Source organism: Podarcis gaigeae (assembly GCF_964106915.1).
Source record: "Podarcis gaigeae genome assembly, chromosome: 6".
Lineage (NCBI taxonomy): Eukaryota > Metazoa > Chordata > Lepidosauria > Squamata > Lacertidae > Podarcis > Podarcis gaigeae.
Window position 1 is genome coordinate 13,247,603 of NC_139682.1, and position 26,072 is coordinate 13,273,674.

The window sequence follows — 26,072 nt, forward strand, 5'->3', positions numbered from 1 at the left end:
TATCTAACCCAGGGGTAGGCAACCTAAGGCCCGGGGGCCGGATGCGGCCCAATTGCCTTCTCAATCTGGCCCGCGGATGGTCTGGGAATCCGCTTATTTTTACATGAGTAGTATGTGTGCTTTTATTTAAATTGCATCTCTGGGTTATTTGTGGGGCATAAGAATTTGTTCATTCCCCCCCCAAAAAAAATAATAGTCTGGCCCACCACATGGTCTGAGAGACAGTGGACCAGCCCATGGCTGAAAAAGGTTGCTGACCCCTGCTCTAACCAACTGAGCTATCCAGGCTGAAATGCATGGACAGACAGAAGCCATAAACTATTTTCCCTCCATCTCTGTCTGGCAAGCAAACTGCCCATTTCACGGAACATAAAATATCGGCTTCATGCAAGGAAGACTTTATGTCTGACAGCCAACATTACACACACTTTCTCTCCTGGATCATTCTTATACGCAAACTTCTCTCTTTCTCACCAGCCTTGACTGCTCTGTCCTTTGTCCCTTTCTCAGCTGTTCCATTTTTACTTTCTCCCCCTGCAACCCCTCTACTGATCCATTTTTAACCCTCCCATGGGCCCTGGCTGTTTTTTTTTTTCATTCTCCCATTATGTACCTTTCTTTCAACTACGAAAGCACAGATGCAGCCAGGCCTTGCTATCTCCTCGTCTCTGAGCCCATGCTCCCTCCTGCTGGTAGCATCCAATTAAAACTGTCCTGTCTCTTCTAATAGGATGCTACCAGCAGAGAAAACTGCCTTCTCTTTTGGTCTGCTGGCCAATTAGGCTTATAAGGAGGCAGTGTTTTCAGTATTTGTTCAGGGAAGTTTTTAATGGGTGACATTTTAATGTATTCTTAATCTTTGTTGCAAGCCGCCCAGAGTGGCTGGGGAAACCCAGCCAGATGGGCAGGGTACAAATAATTTATTATTATTATTATTACTGCTACTACTACTACTACTACTACTACTACTACTACAGTGGTACCTCGGGTTACATACGCTTCAGGTTACACACTCCGCTAACCCAGAAATAGTGCTTCAGGTTAAGAACTTTGCTTCAGGATGAGAACAGAAATCGTGCTCCGGCGGCACAGCAGCAGCAGGAGGCCCCATTAGCTAAAGTGGTGCTTCAGGTTAAGAACAGTTTCAGGTTAAGTACGGACCTCCGGAAGGAATTAAGTACTTAATCCGAGGTACCACTGTACTTGGGAGAGCGACGAGGAATTCATATGGCTATTCTAGTTCACAATCTGGCACGAAAGGGACTAGGGAGCATGGCAGGCACCCTGATAGATCTTGGGGCAGGGGGCACTGGTGCCCATGGGTGCTATGATGGAGGCTCAAGTATCTGTTTATGTAAAGAAGGGGCGCCAGTTACTAGACAGTGTTGTTCTGACTGTGGGTGCTTAAAGGAGGGGATTATACACAGTAGAAGCTGCAAGAGGTTGGGTTTCTCTCCCCGCACCCTAAAATACGACTGCCATTGGTTCAACTGCATACGCAGTGTTGTGAAACCAGATGGTACAGCAGACTTTCGTACCTTTCTCTTACTTGGTACAGCATGTCAATTTTCCTGTTACAACAGGAAACATCATGGATTTGTGATAAAAAGGAATGTTCTTCTACTTTTAAGTAGCGCACACGCCAAAGTGACAAAAAATTAGAGCTTTCTACTCACAAATGTTCCTTTGACTGGTCCCATCCCTCCCCCTCCCTGTTCAGCCAATAAGTTTGTCCTGAATATTTTGGAGCCATTCCCATTTTAATATGGTCTGCCTATTGCAAAACTCTTGCCACAGGACTAAATATGCTTTCCCGTAGTTTTAATTTAGTGTGTAATGTTATCCTGTCCTGTCCTGGGGATGGGGGGGGCACTGGTATTTATCAGAGGGTTTCCCTTACAAGTCTGAAATTTCACAGCACCTTCTTTGTCCTGTCTGCTGATTGGAGTTGGGTTAGCACCGCACAGTGTCAGACAAGGGAACGTAAACCTGACCAGATTCTTCTTGCCACAGATTACATATAGCTGTGGAAGCTTGGGGCTTTTGCAGGAGGCAACACTGAGGACAACTCCTCAAATACAGTACAGTTGCTGAATATGATATGGTATTGTATTATGACAAGCTACCATTAAGCTAATATGAAAGTGTGGTAGAAGAAGGTAGATCAGGATCTAGTTGGTTTCTGACTCCCAAGTGCGTAACAATGGCAGCAACCAACCTCCCCCTTGAAGTAGGAGGAAAGAAGCCCTGATCTTTATTTACTCAGATGTACATGTTAGGAGTATGCACAGGGAACAAGATCTGCTGTATCTCTATGCCTTAAAAAATCTGATCTATTTCTGAGTTGCGCTCTGTTCTCTCTGCTTCAGTCTCTGTGTGTTTCTGAGCCACTCTGTATAAAAGCAATAACTTTTCTCCCTTTGGGCCAAAGTGGATAAAATTTACAGTCACACAAGTCCTCTAGAGTGGACTAAGCCTGCCAAATTGCAGACAAATCCGTCCAGCCGCATTTTGTAGGGGAAAGTAAAAAGGATCCGTTTTCCTCCATAATTCATAAGGGGCGGGAGCGGGAGTTTGTCTCTTTCTTACTTGCAGGGCAATAACTGGACCCTTCTTTTGCAACTCCAGAACTGCTAAAGAGCAAGGAGAAGACCCCAATGTAAGAAGCAGAGTAATACTACGAGAGGTAGCATGAGATTTGGTGGCCAGAATGTTGGCTTTGATTGTTGAACCACTGTATTCAAATTTTCGCCCATCCAAAAACTCATAGGGTGGCCTGACTACAGATCCTCATCTTTAAACTAATACATTACTCACAGGAAGATCACAGAATAAATTGCTCAGTTGCAAAGCACATGCTTTGCAGATTCAATATCCAGTTAATTGATCTCAGGTAGTACAATCAGGAAAGACTTCACAAGGGTACAATGCTGGGCCAGACAGATGGGCCGGTGGTCTGATGCAGATTCAAGAATGCAAAGCATTTTGCTTGCTACCAAAGAGCCTATGATGGATGAAATTAAAAGCTTCCATCGGGGGGGGGGGGAGGTTGGGTTTCTAGGACAGTTGCTGCCGTATGCTATGCAGGTTTATGTATGTAAATGCCTCTAAGATTGATGGGACCAGGCACCCCAACTCCTGGAACGGAGGTGCCCCATGATCTTCTTGTAAAGAAGCTGGTAAAATGCGGTCTTGACTATGCTACCACTCAGTGGATTTGTAACTGGCTGACTGACCGAACCCAAAGGGTGCTCATCAATGGTTCCTCTTCATCCTGGAGAAGAGTGACTAGTGGGGTGCCACAGGGTTCTGTCTTGGGCCCGGTCTTATTCAACATCTTTATCAATGACTTGGATGATGGACTCAAGGGCATCCTGATCAAATTTGCAGATGACACCAAACTGGGAGGGGTGGCTAACACCCCAGAGGACAGGATCACACTTCAAAACGACCTTGACAGATTAGAGAACTGGGCCAAAACAAACAAGATGAATTTTAACAGGGAGAAATGTAAAGTATTGCACTTGGGCAAAAAAAATGAGAGGCACAAATACAAGATGGGTGACACCTGGCTTGAGAGCAGTACATGTGAAAAGGATCTAGGAGTCTTGGTTGACCACAAACTTGACATGAGCCAACAGTGTGACGCGGCAGCTAAAAAAGCCAATGCAATTCTGGGCTGCATCAATAGGAGCATAGCATCTAGATCAAGGGAAGTAATAGTGCCACTATATTCTGCTCTGGTCAGACCTCACCTGGAGTACTGTGTCCAGTTCTGGGCACCACAGTTCAAGAAGGACACTGACAAACTGGAAGGTGTCCAGAGGAGGGCAACCAAAATGGTCAAAGGCCTGGAAACGATGCCTTATGAGGAACGGCTAAGGGAGCTGGGCATGTTTAGCCTGGAGAAGAGGAGGTTAAGGGGTGATATGATAGCCATGTTCAAATATATAAAAGGATGTCACATAGAGGAGGGAGAAAGGTTGTTTTCTGCTGCTCCAGAAAAGCGGACACGGAGCAATGGATCCAAACTACAAGAAAGAAGATTCCACCTAAACATTAGGAAGAACGTCCTGACAGTAAGCGCTGTTCGACAGTGGAATTTGCTGCCAAGGAGTGTGGTGGAGTCTCCTTCTTTGGAGGTCTTTAAGAAGAGGCTTGACAACCATATGTCAGGAGTGCTCTGATGGTGTTTCCTGCTTGGCAGGGGGTTGGACTCGATGGCCCTTGTGGTCTCTTCCAACTCTATGATTCTATGATTCTAGGTGTCTTTGGCCCCCCTCAATATCTGAGCGGCAGAGCCAAGCACAGCACAGTTCAGCATCTCACCCCTCCTGAGCGCAAGAGAGGCGCCATACTGGACTCTGCGCTTGGTCTCCTCCTGATGATGCAGCGTTGCACGTGTGATACATGTTGTGCACATGTCACACACACATGGTGCATGCCAGGCAAACAACATCATGCGCAGAACATGCACTGGAACCCCCCACCCACCCAAACCTGGGTACAAGACGGTGAATGGGACCTACTGCAAAGTATGTCTGCACTGGATTTTAGTCTTTTTCACTCACAGCCAGATTTCGAACCCAAAGATGGATGAGCCTGTGATGGTTGCCAAGCCACTGGATTCTCTCTCTGTGTGTGTGTTCTCTCAAGTATCTGCTGCAATGCTTCATATAGCTTTGCTTTTGTTCATATTGCTTAAGATCTTGTAGCTAATTAAATTGTCACATATTTGCTTGTGGAGAGAAGACAAAGAGCAGAGCACAGAAACATACAACAGCCTCCTGAAGCCAATTACAAGAAAATGTATCTTTATACTTTATTTATTTGGTATGTACTGTGCTTGGTTTGGGAAGAGTTTCAGAAGCCCAGATCTCCAGGGTCTTAGTTGGACTGGGTCAGTAGCATTGGCAACCAGTACTTCCGTGATGACTATGCATTGCCTTCAGGGTCAGAGGAACTATGCCTCTCATCATGACCACTTGATGAGAGACAATACAGTACCATGTTGACAGCTATTGCCACAATGTCCTGATTATACGTGTCCCAAAGGAATCTAGAACCCAACTCAAGAGCTGGAAACAAGGCTGACCCAGCTTTTGAACTAGACCTTGTAACGGTTCCTTTAATACTAGTTTGCTCTGCAGCGATTAGCATATGTACCTTCATACCGAGAAAAAATTGTCTGCTGATTGCTGCATAGCAGAAACAGAAGGAGGCCAGGTTGCTTTTATCTAGGTCCTGCAAAAGCCATTTCATAGGTCCTGCAAAACCCACCAGGAACACTACCTGCTCTTGAGCATTTTCTACTGGAGTTTTTCTTCTATTAAATGTTTTTGGACTACAACTCCCAGCTCGAGACCCAAGTTTTGGAAACAATGGACAGGTTAAACATACCCAACTCCTCCAACCATTTCTCACAAGGCTTGGTTTCTAGACCTTTGATCATCTTGGTTGTCCTCCTCTGAACATGTCCAGCTCTTGTCAATATCCTTCTTAAATTGTGGTGCCTGGAACTGGACAGTACTCACAGTACTCCAGGTGTGGTCTGACCAAGGCAGAATAGACTGGCACTATTACTGCCCTTGATTAGGACACTATAATTCTGTTGATGCAGTCTAGAAGAATGTTAGCTTTTTTTGCTGCTGCTGCATCACACTGCTCACTCGTGTGAAGCTTGTGGTCTACTAAAACCCCTAGATCCTTTTCACATGTACTACTAGCAAGTTAGATGTCCCCCATCTTATATTGGTACAGTGGTTATTCTTTTTTTTTAAATAAATATTTATTAAGAATTTTTTGCTTAAAATGCACAAAGAAAAACATATAAAAATATTACATATCATAACATATTTTCTTATCTTCTTTGGACTTCCTCACATCTCCCGCTCCTGCGTTCCAGGTTTATAAAGATTTAACCAGCAATTTATCCCCTTATCACCACCTTAAAATCTAATTTTGCAATATTATGTCCTAATTTTAGATAGAATTAATTCACTCTTTAAAACATTAAACTTAGCCTAATAATTATCTAAAAATTTGTTTTTTTCATAAATTTGACTTATCTTCATACTTCGCTTCGTCTGATTCAATGGTGCCAAATTAGTTATGATCAAACATCCTGCTTAACATTCGTACAATTTACAATATTTTTGCAAATAAATCTTGAATTTTTTCCAATCTTCTTCTACCATCTCCTCTCCCAGGTCTCGGATTCTGCCAGTCATCTCGGCCAGTTCCATATAGTCTATCAGTTGCATCTGCCATTCTTCCAGAGTGGGTAGATCTTCAGTTTTCCAATGTTTAGCGACGAGTATCCTTGCTGCTGTTGTTGCATACATAAAGAATGTTCGATCCTTCTTTGACACCCCTTGGCCGACAATGCCCAAAAGGAAAGCATCTGGTTTCTTAAGAAAGGTATACTTAAATACCTTTTTCAGCTCATTATATATCATTTCCCAGAAAGCCTTCACTTTAGGGCAAGTCCACCAAAGGTGAAAGAACGTTCCTTCATTTTCCTTACATTTCCAACATTTATTATCAGACAAGTGGTATATTTTTGCAAGTTTGACTGGGGTCATGTACCATCTATATATCATTTTCATTACATTTTCTTTCAAAGCATTACATGCAGTAAAATTCAGTCCAGTAGTCCACAACCTTTCCCAGTCCTCAAACATGATATTATACCCAATGTCCTGTGCCCACTTTATCATAGCCGATTTTACCGTTTCATCTTGTGTATTCCATTTTAGCAGCAAGTTATACATTCTTGAAAGTACCTTAGTCTTAGGCTCTAACAGTTTCATTTCTAACTTCGATTTTTCCACCTGGAATCCTAACTTTTTATCAAGTTTAAAAACTTCTTTAATCTGAGCATAATGTAACCAGTCTCGGACTTTGTCTTTCATTTTCTCCTGACTCTGCAATTTCCAATTGTCCCCATCTTTTTCTAATATTTCCCAATACTTTGGCCAATTGGCCTCCATACTGAGCCTTTTCCGGGCCTTTATTCTTGCCTAAGTCTGTTGTTGTTGTTTAGTCCTTTAGTCGTGTCCGACTCTTCGTGACCCCATGGACCAGAGCACGCCACGCACTCCAGTCTTCCACTGCCTTCCGCAGTTTTGTCAAACTCATCCGCCACACAAATCCGCATAACAGTTACCTCGTTCAACCCACATTTTACAGCTTCTCTGCAAGAGTATCATGAGGGACTTCGTCAAAGACCTTACTGAAAGCAAGATACACACTACGTCCACAACATGCAAACTGAACTTTTGCAACTGCCTGGCAAAAGTTGGGGATAAGTGAAGCTGGAAAGGATTGTCTGCATTTCCCTAAGGGGAGGAGTGACTTGGATGGGAGCCAGAGATTCGACACAAAGGAACCTTAATGTTCTATTAATGGCTGTGGATGTTTCCTGCATGGGCATTTTGCCTGTAAGGGTAAGGTCTCCCAGACCAGAGTTTGGCAGAATAGCAGTTTAGAGAGATCTGTATGTTGAGAAAGAAGCATCTTGGGGTGCAGGATCCTTTTCTGGGGAACTGATATAGGTTAGTGGAGCTGCAAGCGACACAGCTGTGGCCGTAACCTTCTGTGCACACTTACTTGGAAGTAAGCCCATGAACCACAGTAGGAGTGGACGCCTGAGAAAACTTGGCTGTGTTGAGTTGAGAAGTATCTGATTTAAAGAATAGTGGATTACTGAAACAATGGCTTATTCCACATGTCACAGCAAAGCTTCTTCTTTCTTCTTTGGCGATCACTCAAAGCCGAGTAAGTTTGTCTTCCATAAACACAGTTTTAACATTGAGCCCGTAAGTGACTGTGGAGGCCAATTCTGGACCCACACGTCCTTCCACAGTGGGGACATTGGTTTCCAGGTGGGAGTTGATCACGGTGTGGATTTGCCAAGCGTGCCTTCCTCTTAGCACAATTTTCCCTTGCGTTCTGAGTTTGAGTGTCCTCAAAGTCCATGACACCTTTGGTAAATGCGCTCACAGACCAGTGTTTCCCAGTTGTTGGTGTTTATACTACATTTTTTAAGATTTGCCTTGAGACAGTCTTTAAACCTCTTTTGTTGACCACCAGCATTATGCTTTCCATTTTTAAGTTCGGAATAGAGTTATTAACAGCAAAGCAGTTAACAGTTCACTGAGAAAGTGAACATCCAGGCTGTTTTGCTCCTGCCCGCTAACGCATGGAGGCTCGATGATAGCATCCAAACTAGGGATTGCGGATTGTTTTGTCCAGACAAATTATAACTATTAAGCCATTGACTTTATCAGTGTGGTTTGCTTGGAGAGAAACAATCCGCAACTCCTGGTCCAAGACATAACACTAAGGCAGAGGTTGAGGCTTGTTTCTTCCCAGTGCAAACAGGGTGGAGCAAAAGCAGGAGTTACAGTTTAACCGTGATCTGCAAACATGGTAATAATAATAATAATAATAATAATAATAATAATAATAATAATTTTTATTTATACCCCGCCCTCCCCAGCCAAGGCCGGGCTCAGGGCGGCTAACAACCAATAATAAAAACGAGTTGAATGAATACAACTTAAAAACAAAATTAAAATACAACATTAAAACATTAAAACAATTAAAATGCAGCCTCATCACAGGAGGAGAAAGGAAAAAGAAAAAGGGGGAGGGAATCAAATTGACTCCAAGCCAAAGGCCAGGCAGAACAACTCTGTCTTACAGGCCCTGCGGAAAGAAATCAGATCCCGCAGGGCCCTGGTCTCATGAGACAGAGCGTTCCACCAGGTCGGAGCCAGTGTTGAAAAAGCCCTGGCTCTGGTTGAGGCTAATCTAACTTCCTTAGGGCCCAGGACCTCTAGGGTGTTGCTATTTATGGACCTTAAGGTCCTCCGTGGCGCATACCGGGAGAGGCGGTCACATAGCTACGAGGGTCCTAGGCCGTGAAGAGCTTTAAAGGTCAAAACCAGCACCTTAAATCTGACCCTGTACTCCACCAGGAGCAAGTGCAGCTGGAAAAGCACTGGGTGAATATGCTCCCATGGCAGAGACCCTGTGAGGAGCCTCGCTGCAGCATTCTGCACCCGCTGGAGTTTCTAAGACAGCTTCAAGGGCAGCCCCACGAAGAGCGAATTACAGTAATCAAGCCTGGAGGTGACCGTCGCATGGATCACTGTGGCCAGATCAGGACAAGAAAGGTAAGGGACCAACTGCTTATGAGAGTTGTTGGAGTATTTTTGCCCTTCAAAAAGTGCTCTTTAAATGCTAAACACATTATCTGACTTGGTGTCCCATCCTCTACTCTCACATGTGTTGTTTGTTGGCAAAATCATGTCCTGCAAATCTCGCTTCCTGGTTGGCCCCTAGGCAGTGGGATGCATCCACCACTGTGTGTATCTGTTGTCATAGATAGTGCTGGATGCCACCCCACTCTCCAAGCGGTGCAAGATTCCGGGAGTCCCAGGAGCTCACGCAAGTTCTGTGTTTCCTTTTGGAACAATCAAGCACAGCAGAGACTACGGTATCTTTATGATATATAGTTTATTTACACATATATACAACCTGACCTTGCAATTGAGGGGTTCATGGCATTAACACCCCAAAGGGGTCATTTCTCCCATAGTTGCAGCCTTGGGTTCAAACCGAGATCAACTGTTGCTCTGTCTCTCTAGCTTTTCATATTGCTTTTCCCCCGGTGCCATCACTAAGCTTCTAATTCACATTGCTCCTAACTCTCTACTCTCTGGCTTTGAGAGAGGAGCCTATCCATCTGCAGAGTGCTTTGATGCTTTGTTCTTTTAATGGCCCATCATCTGGGGCTTATCACCTCAAGAGGAAGCTAGTGTGGCTTAATTAGCTTTTAACACTTGTTAGATCCAGGGATTAGTCTGGCACAAACCAGACTTTCATTAAATTCTAACACTTACTGAATCCAGTAATTTAGAAATGCCTAGCGCCCTCAAACTCGTAACACCAGACGCATCTGCAAATGTTTCCAGTTCCAGTGTGACTGTGGTGTAGTGGTTAAGAGCGGTGGACTCGTAATCTGGTGAACCGGGTTCGCATCTCCGTTCCGCCACATGCAGCTGCTGGGTGACCTTGGGCTAGTCATACTTATCTGAAGTCTCTCAGCCCCACTCACCTCACAGAGTGTTTGTTGTGGGGGAGGAAGGGAAAGGAGAATGTTAGCTGCTTTGAGACTCCTTCGGGTAGTGATAAAGCAGGATATCAAATCCAAACTCTTCTTCTTCTTCTTCTTCCTCCCTGTGTTTTGCATCCCTTTCCCAAGAGGACTCAAATGTTATTCGTCCTTTCTCGGTGCCTGTAACATAGACATTATCTCAAGCCCTTAGAATGCGTTGCCAAGTAATTGCTGCCTTGTAAATCTCCTTACTATTTATGCTCGGGCTGCTTCACTGAATTTCACGAAGTACACCCACCCACGACTCATAGTTGAGTTCAGAATATAGGTTATTTTAATCTTTCTTACTAAACCACTCCTTAACCGTTCTGTGTATCTCCTGCTCTGATTTCCATACCATTTGCCAGCTTTGTGGGGTCAAGGGAGCATCAGTTCTGACAGGATGTGGACTCTTCTTGCAGTATAGGACTTGCAAGTCCCCTCAGGTATGGTGCTAATTACGGATAGTTCCTCAAGTTCCACTTTTTTCTGACCCATGACGCCACAGTTCACATCTGGTATGAATAAAAGCAAAAGATCTGATTTTTATGCTCTTCATATCAGACATGCAAATATAATGATCATTTGCCTTTCACTCAGGTTTCTTCAATCAGGCTAAAGCTGGCCAACTTTTTTTCCTTTACTCCCTTAAGCGTCATGCTATTTCCCTAGATAAAACCTCTTCTATTTTTCTTTTTCTGCTGCTTTCTTTCCTAACTGTGTTTACTCTGTCCAGTTTGAATTCCTCGCTCACTTTCCGAGCCAACAAGTTTATACAATTCAATCAAACATGCTTATGCAAACTCTTTCATAAGCTAGGACGTGTCGACAAGTCAGAATAACACACCCTGCTTTCTATCATCAATGCTACAAATAATTTCTTTACAAATTGAGAGGAGGTGAGTACATACACTAAATTTTAATTTCTCTGATCTGAAGAGGATGTAAGGGGTCTCTGTGAGGGTGCCTCATTCTCTGGACTTTAAGTAAAAGGATTGGGGGGGACTCTGGGTGTTTTAATTTCAAATTAGACCAGGGTCATTTAAGTCTGTTGCTTATTTCCCATCATTTCAAGCAAACAAATTAAGAAGCTTGAATTTAAAGCAACAAAGAGTCTTGTGGCATCTTGTGGCAACAAAGAGTCTTGTGACCTTTAAAGCCCTAAACAGCCTCAGCCCAGTATACCTGAAGGAGCATCTCCATCCCCATCGTTCTACCCGGACAATGAGGTCCAGCACCGAGGGCCTTCTGGCAGTTCCCTCACTGCGAGAAGCAAAGCTACAGGGAACCAGGTAGAGGACCTTCTCGGTAGTAGCGTCCGCCCTGTGAAACGCCCTCCCACCTGATGTCAAAGAGATAAACAACCACCTGACATTTAGAAGACATCTGAAGGCAGCCCTGTTCAGGGAAGTTTTAAATGTGTGGCATTTTAATGTATTTTTAATCTTTGTTGGAAGCCGCCCAGAGTGGCTGGGGAATCCCAGCCAGATGGGCAGGGTACAAATAAATTATTATTATTATTATTATTATTATTATTATTATTATTATTGACTAAGAATTGTGTATCCAACGTCAGTTCCACTCAGAGTAGACTCACTGAAATTAACGGACATGACTAACTTAGGTCGATTAATTTCAGTGGGTCTATTCTGAGTGTACAACTTAGCTAAAAACAACACTAACATAGTTACCGTTGTTGACTAGAGTCCGCTTTTTCAGATGTGTAAAATATAATCCATATTAACCCATGGGTACAAAGAAAGAAAACGTGTAGAGGTTGGAGACAAATGACAGTGAAAAACAAAAAGTACAGACAATAACAATTCGATTAAGAGTTTAAATGTATGCAAAGCAAGCACACTGACCCTTCAGGACAGCAGTACATCGTAGCCTTGCTGAGTAAATCAGCATCTGCAGTGGGAGTGCTAACCATTGTCTCTATTTATACCCAAACACATCTAACTAAACATCTGGGTAAGGTGTAATTCAGCACTTTCATGCTGGAGTTTCTCTTTGAAGTTCCTTCACTGACCACATTAAGGTCAGTGACAATATGTTCTGATACCTGAAACGTTATTTTACTGTGTCCATTTATTCTATTTGTTAAGTTGTGGGTTGACATAACAGACGGCACAGCGATTTCTCCAAGTAGCTCTTTATTTTGTAAGCTGGAATAGAACTGACTGCAAACAGCTCAGCCGGCCTGCTTTTATAGGCAGCCGGCTGTCAACATTGTAGCAACAACAGCCCAGAGTTTCCCGCCTAAAATAACTGACGCGGACCTGAGTGAAAACTATCTACAGACCTGAGTGAAAACTATATACAGTATCCCCCTGCTGGCCCAGAGTGAAACTTCACTACATAACACTATTGTGTAGCGAAAAGAACTGGAAGAATCAGAAACCTGCTCCTGACCTTAAGGTTGTCAGAAACAGTGTGTATATTGTTTTTAAACCTGGGTTTTCCCAACAATGGGGGGTGTATTTTTGCTACAGCTAAGTAACATGGTTACCCCTCAAAAGCCTATTATTGCATTCCCCAAATTGAAATGCAGTCACTTATCAGTCACTGCCAGGAAAATAAGAGTTACTATAAATGTAGTTAAACTTATTAATAAATCTGGTTTCATTTTGGATATATAACATACCTTCAAAAAAAAGAAAAAAAAGAAAAAGTGTCCAGATATCTTCATTGTGTAATTGTGCGCACTTTTTCACTGCAAAGGCAGGGCAAGAAGTGTAGTCAGCATGACAGTGTTCCTTGCCCAGATAGTTTTATAATATTCTGGCTTAAAAATGTGTAGTGGAGGGCCAACCAAGCTGCTGAGTATCAGACTAGATGTCATAAAGGAGCCTATTTCTGTCTTCTAGTCTTGCCAAGGCCGGAATCTGTCGTAGTGCTGAGAGATGCTGTAGACAGGTTTTTTGGACAGGAAGCTGATTCTTGTTTCCCAGGTCCAAGACATGCTAAAGTTCTGCTAGGCAGGGGCATAGGGCTGTTGGCAGGTGCCCAGGGCAGGTGTCTGCGCCCCGCCCCCCAAGCAGGGGCAGAGTGTGCCAACCCATTTCTTACCACTGCCAGACAGGCACAGCGGCTGAAGAGCAGCCTCTGTGCCCAGTCCCTGCCCGGCACAGCAGCACCAGCCCTTCACTCTTCTTTTTATGTTTCTGTTATGTATTAAGATTGGTGGCAGTTCTCACTCAGGGCCACCAGTATGTAAATGAAGGATTGAAAACTGTCGCTCCTGATTGGTTAGCTAGTTGTGAGTTGTTACTGTTTCAAGGTACTTAGTATTATATAAAGCAGCCAGCTAGATTGCAGTCAGTCTGATTCCAGGAGCAGTTCTAACTGCTGCAATAAAGAGCTGTGACTCCAACAGAGCTGTGTCCTTCATCCATCTTTTCCACTATTCAACAGTTTCAAACAGAGATGATGTAGATTTCTGCCACAGTAGTCTTTAAGACGCGGGTGGCGCTGTGGTCTAAACCACTGAGCCTCTTGGGCTTCCTGATCAGAAGGTTGGCAGTTTGAATCCACGTGACTGGGTGAGCTCCCGTTGCTCTGTCCCAGCTCCTGCTAACCTAGCGGTTCAAAAGCACGCCTGTGCAAGTAGATAAACAGGTACTGCTGTGGCAGGAAGGTAAACAGTGTTTCCATGTGCTCTGGCTTCTGTCAACGTGTTCCGTTGTGCCAGAAGCAGTTTACTCATGCTGGCCACATGACTTGGAAAGCTGTCTGTGGACAAACACTGGCTCCCTCAGCCTGAAAGCGAGATGAGCGCCACATCCCATAGTCACATTTGACTAAACTTAACCATCCAGGGGTCCTTTAAGTTTACCTTTACCTACTGTAGTCTTTAAGATGCCAGCGGTTTCATTTTTCTTTTTTGCTGCAAGAGAATGAACCTCACTCCTTCTTTGAAATTTTATGCAATTCTGACACACGTGACAAGCTTTATTTGTATATTCTCCTTTTTCAAGCCTTGCACTATTTGGGAATTGATTGATCAAGTCCATGACCACAAGATGCGATTATGGCTTTATATGTAGATCAGACAAATCAATTTGCTATGGCCCCCAGCTGCAATACCCATGGCCAGAGGCACAGAACATTAGGTTGCTGTAGGGCAGGTGCTACAAGGAAATGTTACTGCACGGGTGTCAAACACAAGGCCCGCGGGCCGAATCCGGCCCACCAGACCTCGTCATGTGGCCCGTGTAGCCGCCGGCAGCCGCCAGCCTTCACCTTTTATTCTCGCTTTTTTTTTTTTGACAGAAGAAAGCCGCCTCTTCAGCGCATGCGCGGCAGCCTACAAGCCAGAGAACGTCTGCCCTCTAGCGGAGCCGGCCGTTCTACACAGGAAACCTCCACTTTACATGTCCTTTACATAGTCCTACAGATACAACCGGGCCCTTTGAGGGTGACCAAACTGCTGATGTGGCCCCCGATGAATTTGAGTTTGGCACCCCTGTGTTACTGCCATAGCTGTCAACTTCCAGATTTGAAAATAAGGGATCACCTGTCCCTGGGACAGTCTACAGGATATCTAACAATCCGGGATAGCAGCGGGAAACGGCGCTGGAATAAGGGAATTTCCCGCAAAAAAAGGGAAGGTTGACAGCTATGGTAACTGCCTTCCCACCCTACTTCTGAGCAAACCTGATGCTCTCTACTTCGTTCCTAAGCATCAGCTACAGTGCCTGTAGCTTCTGGAAGTTGTAGTTCATCAATGGATGGCATTGAGTTGGGGAAAGGCTTTCCAAAAACAACTGCTTGGCAACTGTTGAAAGCAGGACACTAAACTAGACCGTATATGGGCTTGCTCCGCTGGGACTCTTCCTAAGAAGTATTAAATCAGTTTTTAAGTCTGGGATTTAGATAAGTCTCAAGGCTCCGCTGTAGCTAATTGTGAATCCTACGACTTTTGTTATAATTGTGATGTTTAGCTTATTTATTTAGTTGTTTTGTAAATAGTGTTTTTTAGATTGTAATTGTTTTACTGGTGATTTGTAATTGTTTCACTTATGATTTATCAATTATTTTATATGATTTATGTTGCATTTGTGATGTCCTATTATGTCATTGTTGTTTTTTGGTTGGTAAGCTGCTTTTTGATGTATGTGAATGATAAGTAGCATAGATCAATCAAATCAATTTAAAAATGATAGCTTGTCCCAGGTGAAAGAGAGTAAATAAATGAGAGGAGGTGTAGTGGTTAAGTAGAGAACCAAGACCCAGGTTCAAATTCCCACTCAGGCATGAAACTCACATTGGGGGTGTCACTATCATTCAGACTTACACAGTTCTGAGGATAAAATGGAGTGAAGGGAAGAACCCTGTATATTTTTTTTATCTCCTTGAAATGCAGAATATAAACTTGTTTAATGAAAATGAAGCACACGTTCATGCTGAATTTGTATTCTGAGTGAGGAAGGTTAATAATCATGTCATTCTTCTACTCAGAGAGGCAGAATGCTGGGAAAATTCATAAAAGGTTCTACTGCCATCTGGCACTGCTTCACTCTGATACCTCTAGGTGCGTAAATAGACTGATCTTAAATGCTTTAGGGTTGAGCTCTTACAACGCATTGGAAAAAATATTGAGACTAATGTATGCCCAAATAAATAAAATGGAGGGGGAAAGAAACATCAATGGATAAAGAAGCAACACTTGGAATTTAAACAGTTCAGTCTATTATCCATAGCCTGCCTTTTGCTGTTATAATAATAAAAGTGGATTACCAAAGGTTTTTGTTTGTTTTTTAAAGGAAGAAAGTTGCACACATTAAAACAATATAATGGCAATATTCGTGTGTGTATATAAAATTTAAAAGCAGCTTTTCCCTTTTTTAAAAAAGATATTTATTAAAGTTTTACAAAGAGAAAGAAGTTACAGAAGAAAAAAGAAGAAAAAATAAAAATAAAAAGGTACAAAAATACAGAGAAAAAATACAAAATACAAAAAAAAAACAGTTAAAAACAAATCAATCTTTTCATATCTTATATTTCATTTACTTGTTTCCCTGACCTCCTCACACCTCCCTTTTTTGTATTCCAGTTCGCATGGTTAATTCAGCAAATCCTTTCCCTCTTTGTTTTTATTTTAATTCTATATCTTAACATATTATAGCTTTATATTTTCATCTGTTATCAATCCATTTTTACATATTCTTTTTAACCTTGTTGCTAAAACCACTTCATTTCAATGTCGGATTGAAATTAAAAGCAGCTTTTTCCAACCACCTAAAAGAGGAAGATACAGAGAGCAGAACCTGCCACACCACTGCAGCCCTTGAGGGTGCTTCTTGTCTATCACAGCATCGGTTTACCTATCGCAACCCTACGCACACTTACCTGGGAGTCTTCTTCTCTTCTTTGGTGATCACTCATAGCTGAGTAAGATTGTCTTCCATGAACATAGTCTTAACGGTGTGTCCGTAGATGACTGTGGAGGCCAATTCTGGATCCACTTGTCCTCCCACAGTGGGGACATAGGTTTCCGGGTGGGAGTTGATCATGATGAGGGTTTGTCAAAAGTGCCTTCCTCTTAACACTTTTCTCCCTTTCCTCCTGAGTTTGAGCGTCTTCAAAGCCCATGACACCTTTGGTCAGGGGTTGTCAACCTGGTCCCCACCGCCCACTAGTCGGCATTTCAGGATTCTTGGCAGCCGGTAGGGGGTTCTACGGCACAAGTGGAACCCTCCTTCCAGAGAGCACTGGTGGATGGTAAGGAAATTTTACCATCAAGAAAGATGCATTAGTGGGTGGTAGGTATAAAAAGGGTTACTACCCCTGCCTTTGGTAATGGCTGTTCCCCAGCTGGAGCACACGCAGGCCAGTGTTTCCCAGTTGTTGGTGTTTATACCACTTTTTTTAGATTTACCTTGAGAGAGTCTTTAAACCTCTTTTGTTGACCACCAGCATTATACTTTCCATTTTTAAGTTCGGAATAGAGTAGTTGCTTTGGAAGACGATAATCAGGAAACCGAACATGACCAGTTCAACGATGTTGAAGAATCATTGCTTCAACACTGGCAATCTCTGCTTCTTCCAGTACACTGGCATTAGTTCGCCTGTCTTCCCAAGTGATGTGTAAAATTTTTCGGAGACACTGCTGATGGAATCTTTCAAGGAGTTGGAAATGGCATTTATAAGTGGTCCATGTTTAACAAGCATGCAGTAAAGTTAATACAGTGGTACCTCCGATTATGAACGCTTCTGGTTACGAACGCATTGGGTTACGAACTCCGCTAACCCAGAAGTAGCTGCTCCTGGTTGCAAACTTTGCCCCAGGATGCGAATGGAAATCACACGCCTCTGCAGCAGGAGACCCCACTAGTAAAAGTGTGCCTCAGCATAATAACGGTTATAGCTTAGGAACGGACCTCCAGAACGAATTAAGTTCGTATCCAGAGGTACCACTACAATACAATAGCTTTGTAAACAAGCATTTTGGTTTCCCTGAGAATGTCCCAGTCTTGAAACACTCTGCACTTCAATCAGGAGAAAGCTGCGCTCACAGAGCTCAGGCGATGCTGGATTTCAGCATTGTGAAAAGATAACTGCCAAGGTAGGCAGAGTAATTGGCACTTGCCAACATTATACCATGGACTTGGATTTGTGGCACTGCAGAGGGGTTGTTTTGTGCTTGTTGGAACAGCACTTTGGTTTTTTTGGATGTTGGGCGATAGGCCAAGCTTTTTGTAAGCTTCTGCTAGGACATTTAGGATGATTTGGAGGTCATCCTGTGTGGGGGAACACACTACGTTGTCATCAGCATACTGAAGCTCAGTGGCGTAGCGTGAGGGGGGTGCGGGCGCAACATCTGGGGGTTAGGGTTAGGGGGCGCAAATCCACGGGTTAGGGGGCGCAAATCCACGGGTTAGGGGGCGCAAATTACTTGCCTTGCCCCGGGTGCTGACAACCCACGCTACGCCACTGCTGAAGCTCTATGACAGAAGTTACTGTAACCTTACTCTTTGCTTTCAGCCTGCTCAGATTAAAGAGCTTTATATCTGTTCGACAGGTGATTCCTACCCCGGTAGGGGCATATCTGGGAGTAAGAAACCACTGAACACAACAGGTTGCACTCGTATGCACACGTGCACGGGGCTGAGCTATGAGCAAGAGTTGTCAGCATCTGGAACCATGTAGCCCATAGAGAACCGAAATACCTCCCCATGTGCCGCTCTAAACTCCCCCCCCCCCCAATTAAAACCGCGATCTATGCAACAAGCGCTTCTGACTCTTCTCAGCTGCTATTGACGACCGCGACGCGGTTTGTTTTTTCCTGGGGCCACGTGATCAACGGAACGCCGCCGCGCGAAAGAAGCCGGCACCCAGAGTATCGCGAGACTCCGCCCTCTCTCTCACATTCTCCGCGAGCGCGCGTCGTTTACAAGGCCCATCCCCGAGGGGGGGCGGGCTTTGAGACCTCGTGATAGAAGGGCTTTCCTTCCCGTGAAATCTCGCGAGAGGAGCGCTCTTTCCCTTTTATCTTCTTGGAGCCGCCAAGATGGTAGGTGGCGAGTGAGGCGGGGGCGCCGCCTGAGGAGCGGGGCCTGGTGCTCCGGCGCCTCAGAGGCCGTTTCTCCCGACGGAGGGTGGGCGCGCGGGGACTTGGCCGCGAGGGAATGGCGGCTGCCTCTCGGGGGGGGGGGAGGTTTCTCGGGGACTTTTAATAACAATGAATTCAAGGCCGGGCTCTGCACTCGGACCCCCCTTCGCTCTCGGGCTGTCCTACCTCGCAGGGTTGTTGTTGGAAAGGCAACATCCACGACGCGCTTCCCTGCCTCCTCCAGCTCATCGGGACAGGCGCTTCTCCCCATGGCTTTCTTTTTAAGCCCCCCCCCCCGACCCATGGTGGGGTGGGGTGGGGTCTTGTATGGAGCAGCCCCACCCCCAAATATCTGTTACTGACCTGCTCCTTTCTCAGTCTAGCGGGGGGGGGGGTGCCCTGCCCTTTAGATCAGGGGCTCCTAAACTCCAGACTAACTAGAAAGTGGCTCGTGAGGTTCACTCAGGTGGCCTGCTGTGTGCAGCACACCTGTAAAAATAAAACTTCTAAATCGTACAGCATCTACCGCAACACTTTGCCATTGCTCCAATGAGGAAAAAGACCATCATCAAGTGGTCTGACAAGGTAAAGGGACCCCTGACCATTAGGTCCAGTCGTGACCGACTCTGGGGTTGCGGCGCTCATCTCGCTTTATTGGCCGAGGGAGCCGGCGTACAGCTTCCAGGTCATGTGGCCAGCATTACTAAGCCGCTTCTGGTGAACAAGAGCAGTGCACGGAAATGCTGTTTACCTTCCCGCCGGAGCGGTACCTATTTATCTACTTGCACTTTGACGTGCTTTCGAACTGCTAGGTTGGCAGGAGCAGGGACCAAGCAACAGGAGCTCATCCCGTCGCGGGGATTCGAACTGCTGACCTTCTGATCGGCAAGTCCTAGGCTCTGTGGTTTATCCCACAGCGCCACCCATGTCCTGGTCTGGCAAGACCCCGCAGCAATTTTTGAGTGTTTCATGGGATAAAAATATTTGCGTAGAGATCCAAAAGCGTTTTCTTTCTGAAGGCTGCTCCAAGTAGGTGTCCCTACTAGGCGTCAGTGAACAGGTTTGCTTAGTTGACCTCTGGGGAGAGTTGCTTTACCTGCTTTTAAGAATAGTAATTTATTATTTATACCCAAGCCACTCTGGGTGGCTCTCAACAGAATACTGTATTGAGAACATGATATAACATCAAACATTAAAATTTTTCCTAAACAGGGCTGCCTTCAGATGTATTCTAAAAGTTAGTTGTTTTTCTCTTTGACATCTGATGGGAGGGCGTCCCACAGGGTGGGCGCCACTACCAAGAAGGCCTTCTGCCTGGTTCCCTGTAACCTCACTTCTGGCAGTGAGGGAACCGCCAGAAGGCTCTCAGCGCTGGACCTCAGTCTCTGGGCTGAACAATGGTGGTAGAAACGCTTCTTCAGGTATACTAGGAAATATACCACATGCCAAATAGGTGCAACACAGGAAACTCACACCAAGTCAGATGGTTCAGTTGGGTATTTTTTGGTGGGCAGTGGCTCTCCAGGACTGGGAAAAATCATTCCCAGCCCTACCTGGAGGGGAGATGCCAAGAATTGATCTAAGAGCCATTTGTGTGTGCTCTACCATGGAGCTATGGCCCTTCCCATGTTGAGTGAGGAAGGTCTGAAGGGGCTTTTAGTCGTGTTTGCTTGATTGGGAACCCTACTTTAATCAGGAAACCAAGCTGCACATTCAAGTGAAAGGCTGCTTCAGACCTCAGCTCAACATGGGAAGGTCAGGAAATGAACAGGCAGGGCTGGTGCACGTGGGGATATTAGGGGTTGCAGAGGGTTCTACTCCCATATTCAGGTGAATGTCTGAACATGCCTATATACTATTATTGAATCCAATCGTAATAGCCTGAAAAGACCGCTGACCTGAAGGGATTTATTTTATTTATAGGTTTATTTATTTTATTTTATTTACGTAAGTTTTAGTGTGGCTTATCTTGCTAGTTTAGTATGGCTAGCGCTATAGCATATTGATGCATATATAGTATGGTATCCGTACTAGTATGGTGGTTAAAGTTTCAGGCTGCAGAGACCAAGCTTCAAATCCCCACTCAGCCCGGTGGCTCACAGGGTGATCTTGGGCTGATTACAGCCTAAGGTAGACACAGGAATTTTTGAGGATAAAATCAGGATAATGGTGTATATGCCATCCTAAGGTGAGAAATAAATATGAGATTACTTATTTACTGGTAAGCCACCACTTGAAGTGCATTAAACAGTCATAACCCAGCAAACATTGAAATTCCAGTGTCTTCAGAAAAGGTAAATGGGAGGCACACATTAAACAGGCCTGTAAATCTGATTAAGGTTCATGAGCAACTGTTCCAAGCTGGAGATCCTCCACTGGTGTATTCCAATCATTTGTTGCTTTTTGAAACATCATGCTACATTTGTTCTTCTTTCATTGGGCACTGATATAACATGCTGTCGTATTGTCTTTTTCTCAAGCCTTCAAGACTGAGGAAGACCAGGAAACTGCGAGGTCACGTCAGCCACGGCCATGGTCGTATTGGTACGTGTAGAAGCAGCTTCCATGTAGAACTGTTTTGCTACTTAAATCTATTGTTGTTTCGCAGGGTTTTGGAATCTTCTCCCCTGGTTATCAGGTGACTTAAACCTAAAGGGAAAAAGGGCTTTTTGGTGTCTGACACTTGTAGTTTTCTGCTTGCTCGCCCCCTTTTTAATAAAACTCCTGAGTCTAGTTGCATGGAAGTAAAGCATATGATTTATTTATTTTTATATCGCCTTTCACCCAAAGATCACAGGGCGGTTTACAAAAACACAAAAATATATAGCATAATTACAAACTAAAACAATAACACTCCCCTTCACACACACAGTTTAAAAGGCCATAGATGGTTTAATTAGCCAAAAGCCTGGGAGAAATGTTTTTGCCCGGCTCCTAAAGACAGGTAACAAAGGTGTCAGGCAAGCAGAAAAGGCCTATTCTTTTGTTGCTCCCCTCTGGACCTCTGGCAGAGGATGCACACGAAGAAGGACCTCAAACGATGATCTGGGTCAGTTCATATGGGGATAGATTGTCCTTGAGGTGTTAGCTGCTAGCAAAGACTATCTTTCCATAGCTACAACCACCATGCTTTTGGGGTCCAGCTTGCACATTCCAGAATGGATCCAAGCAATGGGGAAGAAGTTCCTTAGTACCTACTTTATCTCAGCCAAGGTTTCCCCTTGCTAATCTGAGGTTGAAGCTCTTTGCAGGAAAACAGGTAACAGAGAAGTTTTAATAAGTGTATTTAGCGTAGCTCTTGAGTCAGAACTGTTATGAAATGCAATATGGTTATTGTATAGAAGAAGCAGAGATAAATAGCATCAATAGTAAATATAGGATTGCTTATTAACAAGTTCTGCTTCACTCCTTGACACAAATGGGTTTACCATACTTGGTGCCTAAACTTGCATAGGTTTCCCACATCCCTTCAGGCCTTGTTCCAAACCCAAAATGGCATCCACTATATGGCCTCTGGAGCAGTTGTAGCCTAACCATATATTTTTAGGCAGGCATTGGGGACAATGAACAGGTAAAAGAACTACCGTCCTAAGTCCTGCTGTGTGTAACTAATTATACTTCCAGTTTGCTTAGAGCTAGTGTAGCATGAATGATGACATAACTTTAGAAAGTGGAAATTCCAAGTTCCTAGAAATGTGGTCTGAAGAAAGTAGATCTCAGTGCTTTGCTAGCCTGATAAAAAAAGCCATAAACTGGAAGTCGACCTTGACTGTTAAGGCCAGTAGGGGTGCAGCTAATCACACAGCAGACCTGTAGCCTGATCCTTTGCAGGTTCACTGATTCATACAAAAGCTGAACTCCTAAATGTTTACTAGAGGGAAAACACGATGGAACTTCTGAGTAAACATGTGTAAAGTTGTGCTCTAAATTCTTGGACAGTTAACTCCTCTATGATAGTATGGGTGTGTCTGCAGGCTTAAGCTTGCCTAAATCTTGTGTTGGATTGTGGTCTTTAAGTACTGGTGAGGATAAACATTTAAGCTGGCAGTGTGTGTGCATGTTTCTCTGCTTTAAAGTTTTTTAAAAATATTTCTGTTTGATGTTTCTCTTTAGGTAAGCATAGAAAGCATCCTGGAGGACGTGGTAATGCTGGAGGCCTGCACCACCACAGAATAAACTTTGATAAATAGTAAGCTAGCCCTTTTTTCTTTACTTCCCTTCATTTCTTCCCTCATCAACACCCCCCCCCCAAAAAAAAAACTGGCACCAAAAAATAACTACCTACGTAGATCCAGCAGTTAAGAAATACCATTTTCAAATACTGAACTGTATTTAAGGAAAGTATACATGCATTTTATTGCAACAGCTGTGGAAAGCTTGAACTTTCATCACTTGTGGCTTCTCAGAGCTCTATGGAAGCCAGTAAATACAAGTCTATGTAAAGTATGTTTAGTATCTGCTTTCCTAATGAATTTTATTTCAAATAGTTTGGGGGAATACAGTGGGATCCCCCCAGTATTTCAGAGCAGATTCTTTTGGTGGAGTAGGCTGCAAGGGGAGAAGAAGGAACCCCCCATTTGCACAATCAGAAGTGTGCTGCAGGAGGCCAATATGATTGGATGGTTCCCCTTGTTTTGTTTAGTAAATATTAGCAAAATATGCTAAGTAGAACCTCAAGTCAATACGGGGCATTAGAAAAATTTCCAAAGAAGTTATAATGATATTTTTCAAATGTAGGAAGCTGCCCTATACAGAATCAGACCATTGGTCTATCTAGATGAGTACCATTGACTGACTGGCAGTGGCTTTCCATGGCTGCAGGCAGGAGTCTCCTCTAGTGTTACCTGGAGATGTCAGGAATTGAATTTAGGACCTTCTGTGTGCAAATCATATGGTCTACCACTGAGCTACCTATGGCCCTTCCAGAAAATGAAAGTGCTCACCCACTTTTTATTACAGTGGTACCTTGGTTGTTGAACTTAATCCGTTAGACTCCTGAAACGGTTCGAAAACCAAGGCGCAGCTTCTGATTGGCTGCAGGAGCTTCCTGCACTCAAGCGGAAGCTGCGTCAGATGTTCGGCTTCCGAAAAACATTTGCTAACCAGAACATTTCTAGGTTTGTGGCATTCAGGAGCTGATTTGTTTGACAACTAAACTGTTCAGGAACCAAGGTACCACTGTATTTGGACTTCAGGTGCACCTAGTATCATGAAACAAACTGGCTCATCACACTAGTTTTTAAAACAAATTCTTTTTTAGCCTCTAGATTCTGGCTTATTTCAAATGTATGCAGACATGTAGTATAGCAATCTGTCTGTTCCAGTCCATAGAATACTGTCATGCACAATCTTTTTCATGCTTTTATCTGTTCCCCTGAGAATTTGGCAAGACAATGAAGTTGCATATTTACAAATAACTGAGACTAGAGTCACATCTAGATATTGTCAGTTATCATGGTGTGCTATAGTGCTCAGAGAGTAACAACTGACTTTTATTCAACGACTGTGCTCCGCATAGTACAGTCAGCCACCAGGTTAGTAACAGAGGGTTGTTCCTCAGAGTAAGAGATGTGGGTCAGCAGGAGGGTGCAGACAACGTCTCATGTAGAGCTTTCTCCTTTCTAATATTTGCCTCATCTTTGTACCCTGTATTAAGAAAGAAGCTTACTTAAAAGCACTGTGAGCTCATGGCTGACCTCAGATTTGATCTAAGAATGTTTGCCTAACACCTTTTGCTCTTAACCTGTGCCAGATATTTTTGTAAGTAAACCTAAACATGGTAATCCAATAAACCCAAGTATTGTTGCTCATGCATTTAAAAATGCATCATGCAGTGATTTTTCTGTTTGTGATTTTTCTTTCTAGCCATCCTGGTTATTTTGGAAAGGTTGGTATGAGACATTACCACTTGAAGAAAAACCAGCACTTCTGTCCCACAGTCAACCTGGATAAACTGTGGACACTTGTTAGTGAGCAGACAAGGCTCAAGTATGCCAAAAATCCGGCCGGATTATCACCTGTAATTGATGTTGTGCGCTCAGTAAGTGCCAAAAACTTTTGGATGAACTTTTTATAATGATGCAGAACTTCCCAAATATTGCTTTTATATTTGCTTCCTATCGTGTAAAAACCAAGGAAGGTCTGCATAATTTGACTACAGTAGGCCTGCCCAGACCAAATGGGAGTTTGCCAGCCTCTTGGTTTTGCTACCTGTTGGCTGCATCTGGCTTGATGGGGCATAGATTGTGGAGACCAAGCTATAGGCCAGGCTTGTACGGTCTGTAGAGCGGGCATTTTTATATTTCATTTCAAAAGTGATTGCATTACTTAAATTTATTGTGGGTTTTACAGTGTGTTGGTTTGTCAGAAGGAGCTAAACCATGAGCCTGTGTTTGGATGATAAGCCATGGTGTTATGTAGTGTAGGGGCAAAATGACCAAGGAACAGCAGTCTCCACTTTGGGAGCCTGCTTGTTTGCAACAAGCCATGGCTTGTGTCAGCATTATGAGTGAAATAGACATATGTTGCGTATTGTAAAAATGCAGTTGTAGGATACTGGTAACCCCATAACCCAATTAACAAAACAAAGGCAGTGCCCATTCAATAGACTTGGCTCTTTCTATTACTCAGATACTAAAAATATGGTGAGACTTGATTATTTGTCTATAGACACTATATTGTATATCCAAAGGGGGTGGTGGTAAAAAGATGGAATGTCTCTCTGTCTCTTTACATTAACTACACACTTTCAAACAACTTTTTTTTTACTTTAATTGCCCCATATTACCCAAATACTCTGTTGGCTGGAATGCACAGCTAAAGAATGCTGAGAGTCATGGTGATGGGCATAGTGAATATCATGAAGTAGCAAGCACACTTTAAATTGCACATGATCCTTTATACTGTCAAGTTGCTATTTTCTGTTTCCTCCCTTGTAGTCTCTAGTTCTACCGCTTCCCTGCTAGGCACAGTTTGTTTACTTGCAATATTTCACAAAGTGTACATAATTTTTTAGTTTTATTGGAACTGATCAGTGATGGTTGGAAAAAAACTTGGTACCTTCTGGGCTTGCTGACGATTCTCCTATCTGTTTATGTTTTTAGGGTTATTATAAAGTCCTGGGCAAGGGGAAACTGCCCAAACAGCCTGTAATTGTGAAAGCAAAGTTCTTCAGCAGAAAAGCAGAAGAAAAAATAAAAGCAGTTGGTGGAGCTTGTGTGCTAGTAGCATAAGGACTTCTCTATGTGCTCGGATTAAAATAAACATCATTTCTGCTACCTTGTATTCTCATTTTAATAAGCTGTTGAGAAAGACTGCTAATTCTAGTGCCTGCTAGCTTGTTTACAGGAG

The 26,072-nt window shown here is 43.7% G+C and overlaps 1 protein-coding gene and 1 long non-coding RNA gene across 3 annotated transcripts in view; both read left to right on the forward strand.

Moving 5' to 3' along the window:
• The window catches only part of LOC310847234, a 98,357-nt gene that overhangs the window by 10,192 nt on the left and 62,093 nt on the right, over positions 1-26,072 (forward strand). The window lies entirely within an intron of this gene.
• Positions 18,540-25,999, forward strand: LOC310847191 (large ribosomal subunit protein uL15-like). Of its 2 annotated transcripts, none has more exons than XM_083744794.1 (5): positions 18,540-18,683; positions 21,203-21,266; positions 22,836-22,911; positions 24,588-24,762; positions 25,826-25,999. In XM_083744794.1, exons 1-5 carry the CDS (start codon positions 18,681-18,683, stop codon positions 25,952-25,954), a joined length of 447 nt encoding a protein of 148 aa, XP_083600920.1. In that variant the 5' UTR covers positions 18,540-18,680; the 3' UTR covers positions 25,955-25,999. The 2 variants fall into 2 exon arrangements, with proteins under 2 accessions (XP_083600920.1, XP_083600919.1); XM_083744793.1 differs by lacking the exon at positions 18,540-18,683 and adding an exon at positions 19,257-19,307.

Bases quoted from the DNA above. Each gene is read 5' to 3' on its own strand.
- LOC310847191 (XM_083744793.1), top strand. From the start codon at position 19,272: ATGAGGAAAAAGACCATCATCAAGTGGTCTGACAAG. The intron at 19,308-21,202 runs GTAAAGGGACCC...CTTTTTCTCAAG, and splicing joins TCATCAAGTGGTCTGACAAG to CCTTCAAGACTGAGGAAGAC. The intron at 21,267-22,835 runs GTACGTGTAGAA...GTTTCTCTTTAG, and splicing joins CCACGGCCATGGTCGTATTG to GTAAGCATAGAAAGCATCCT.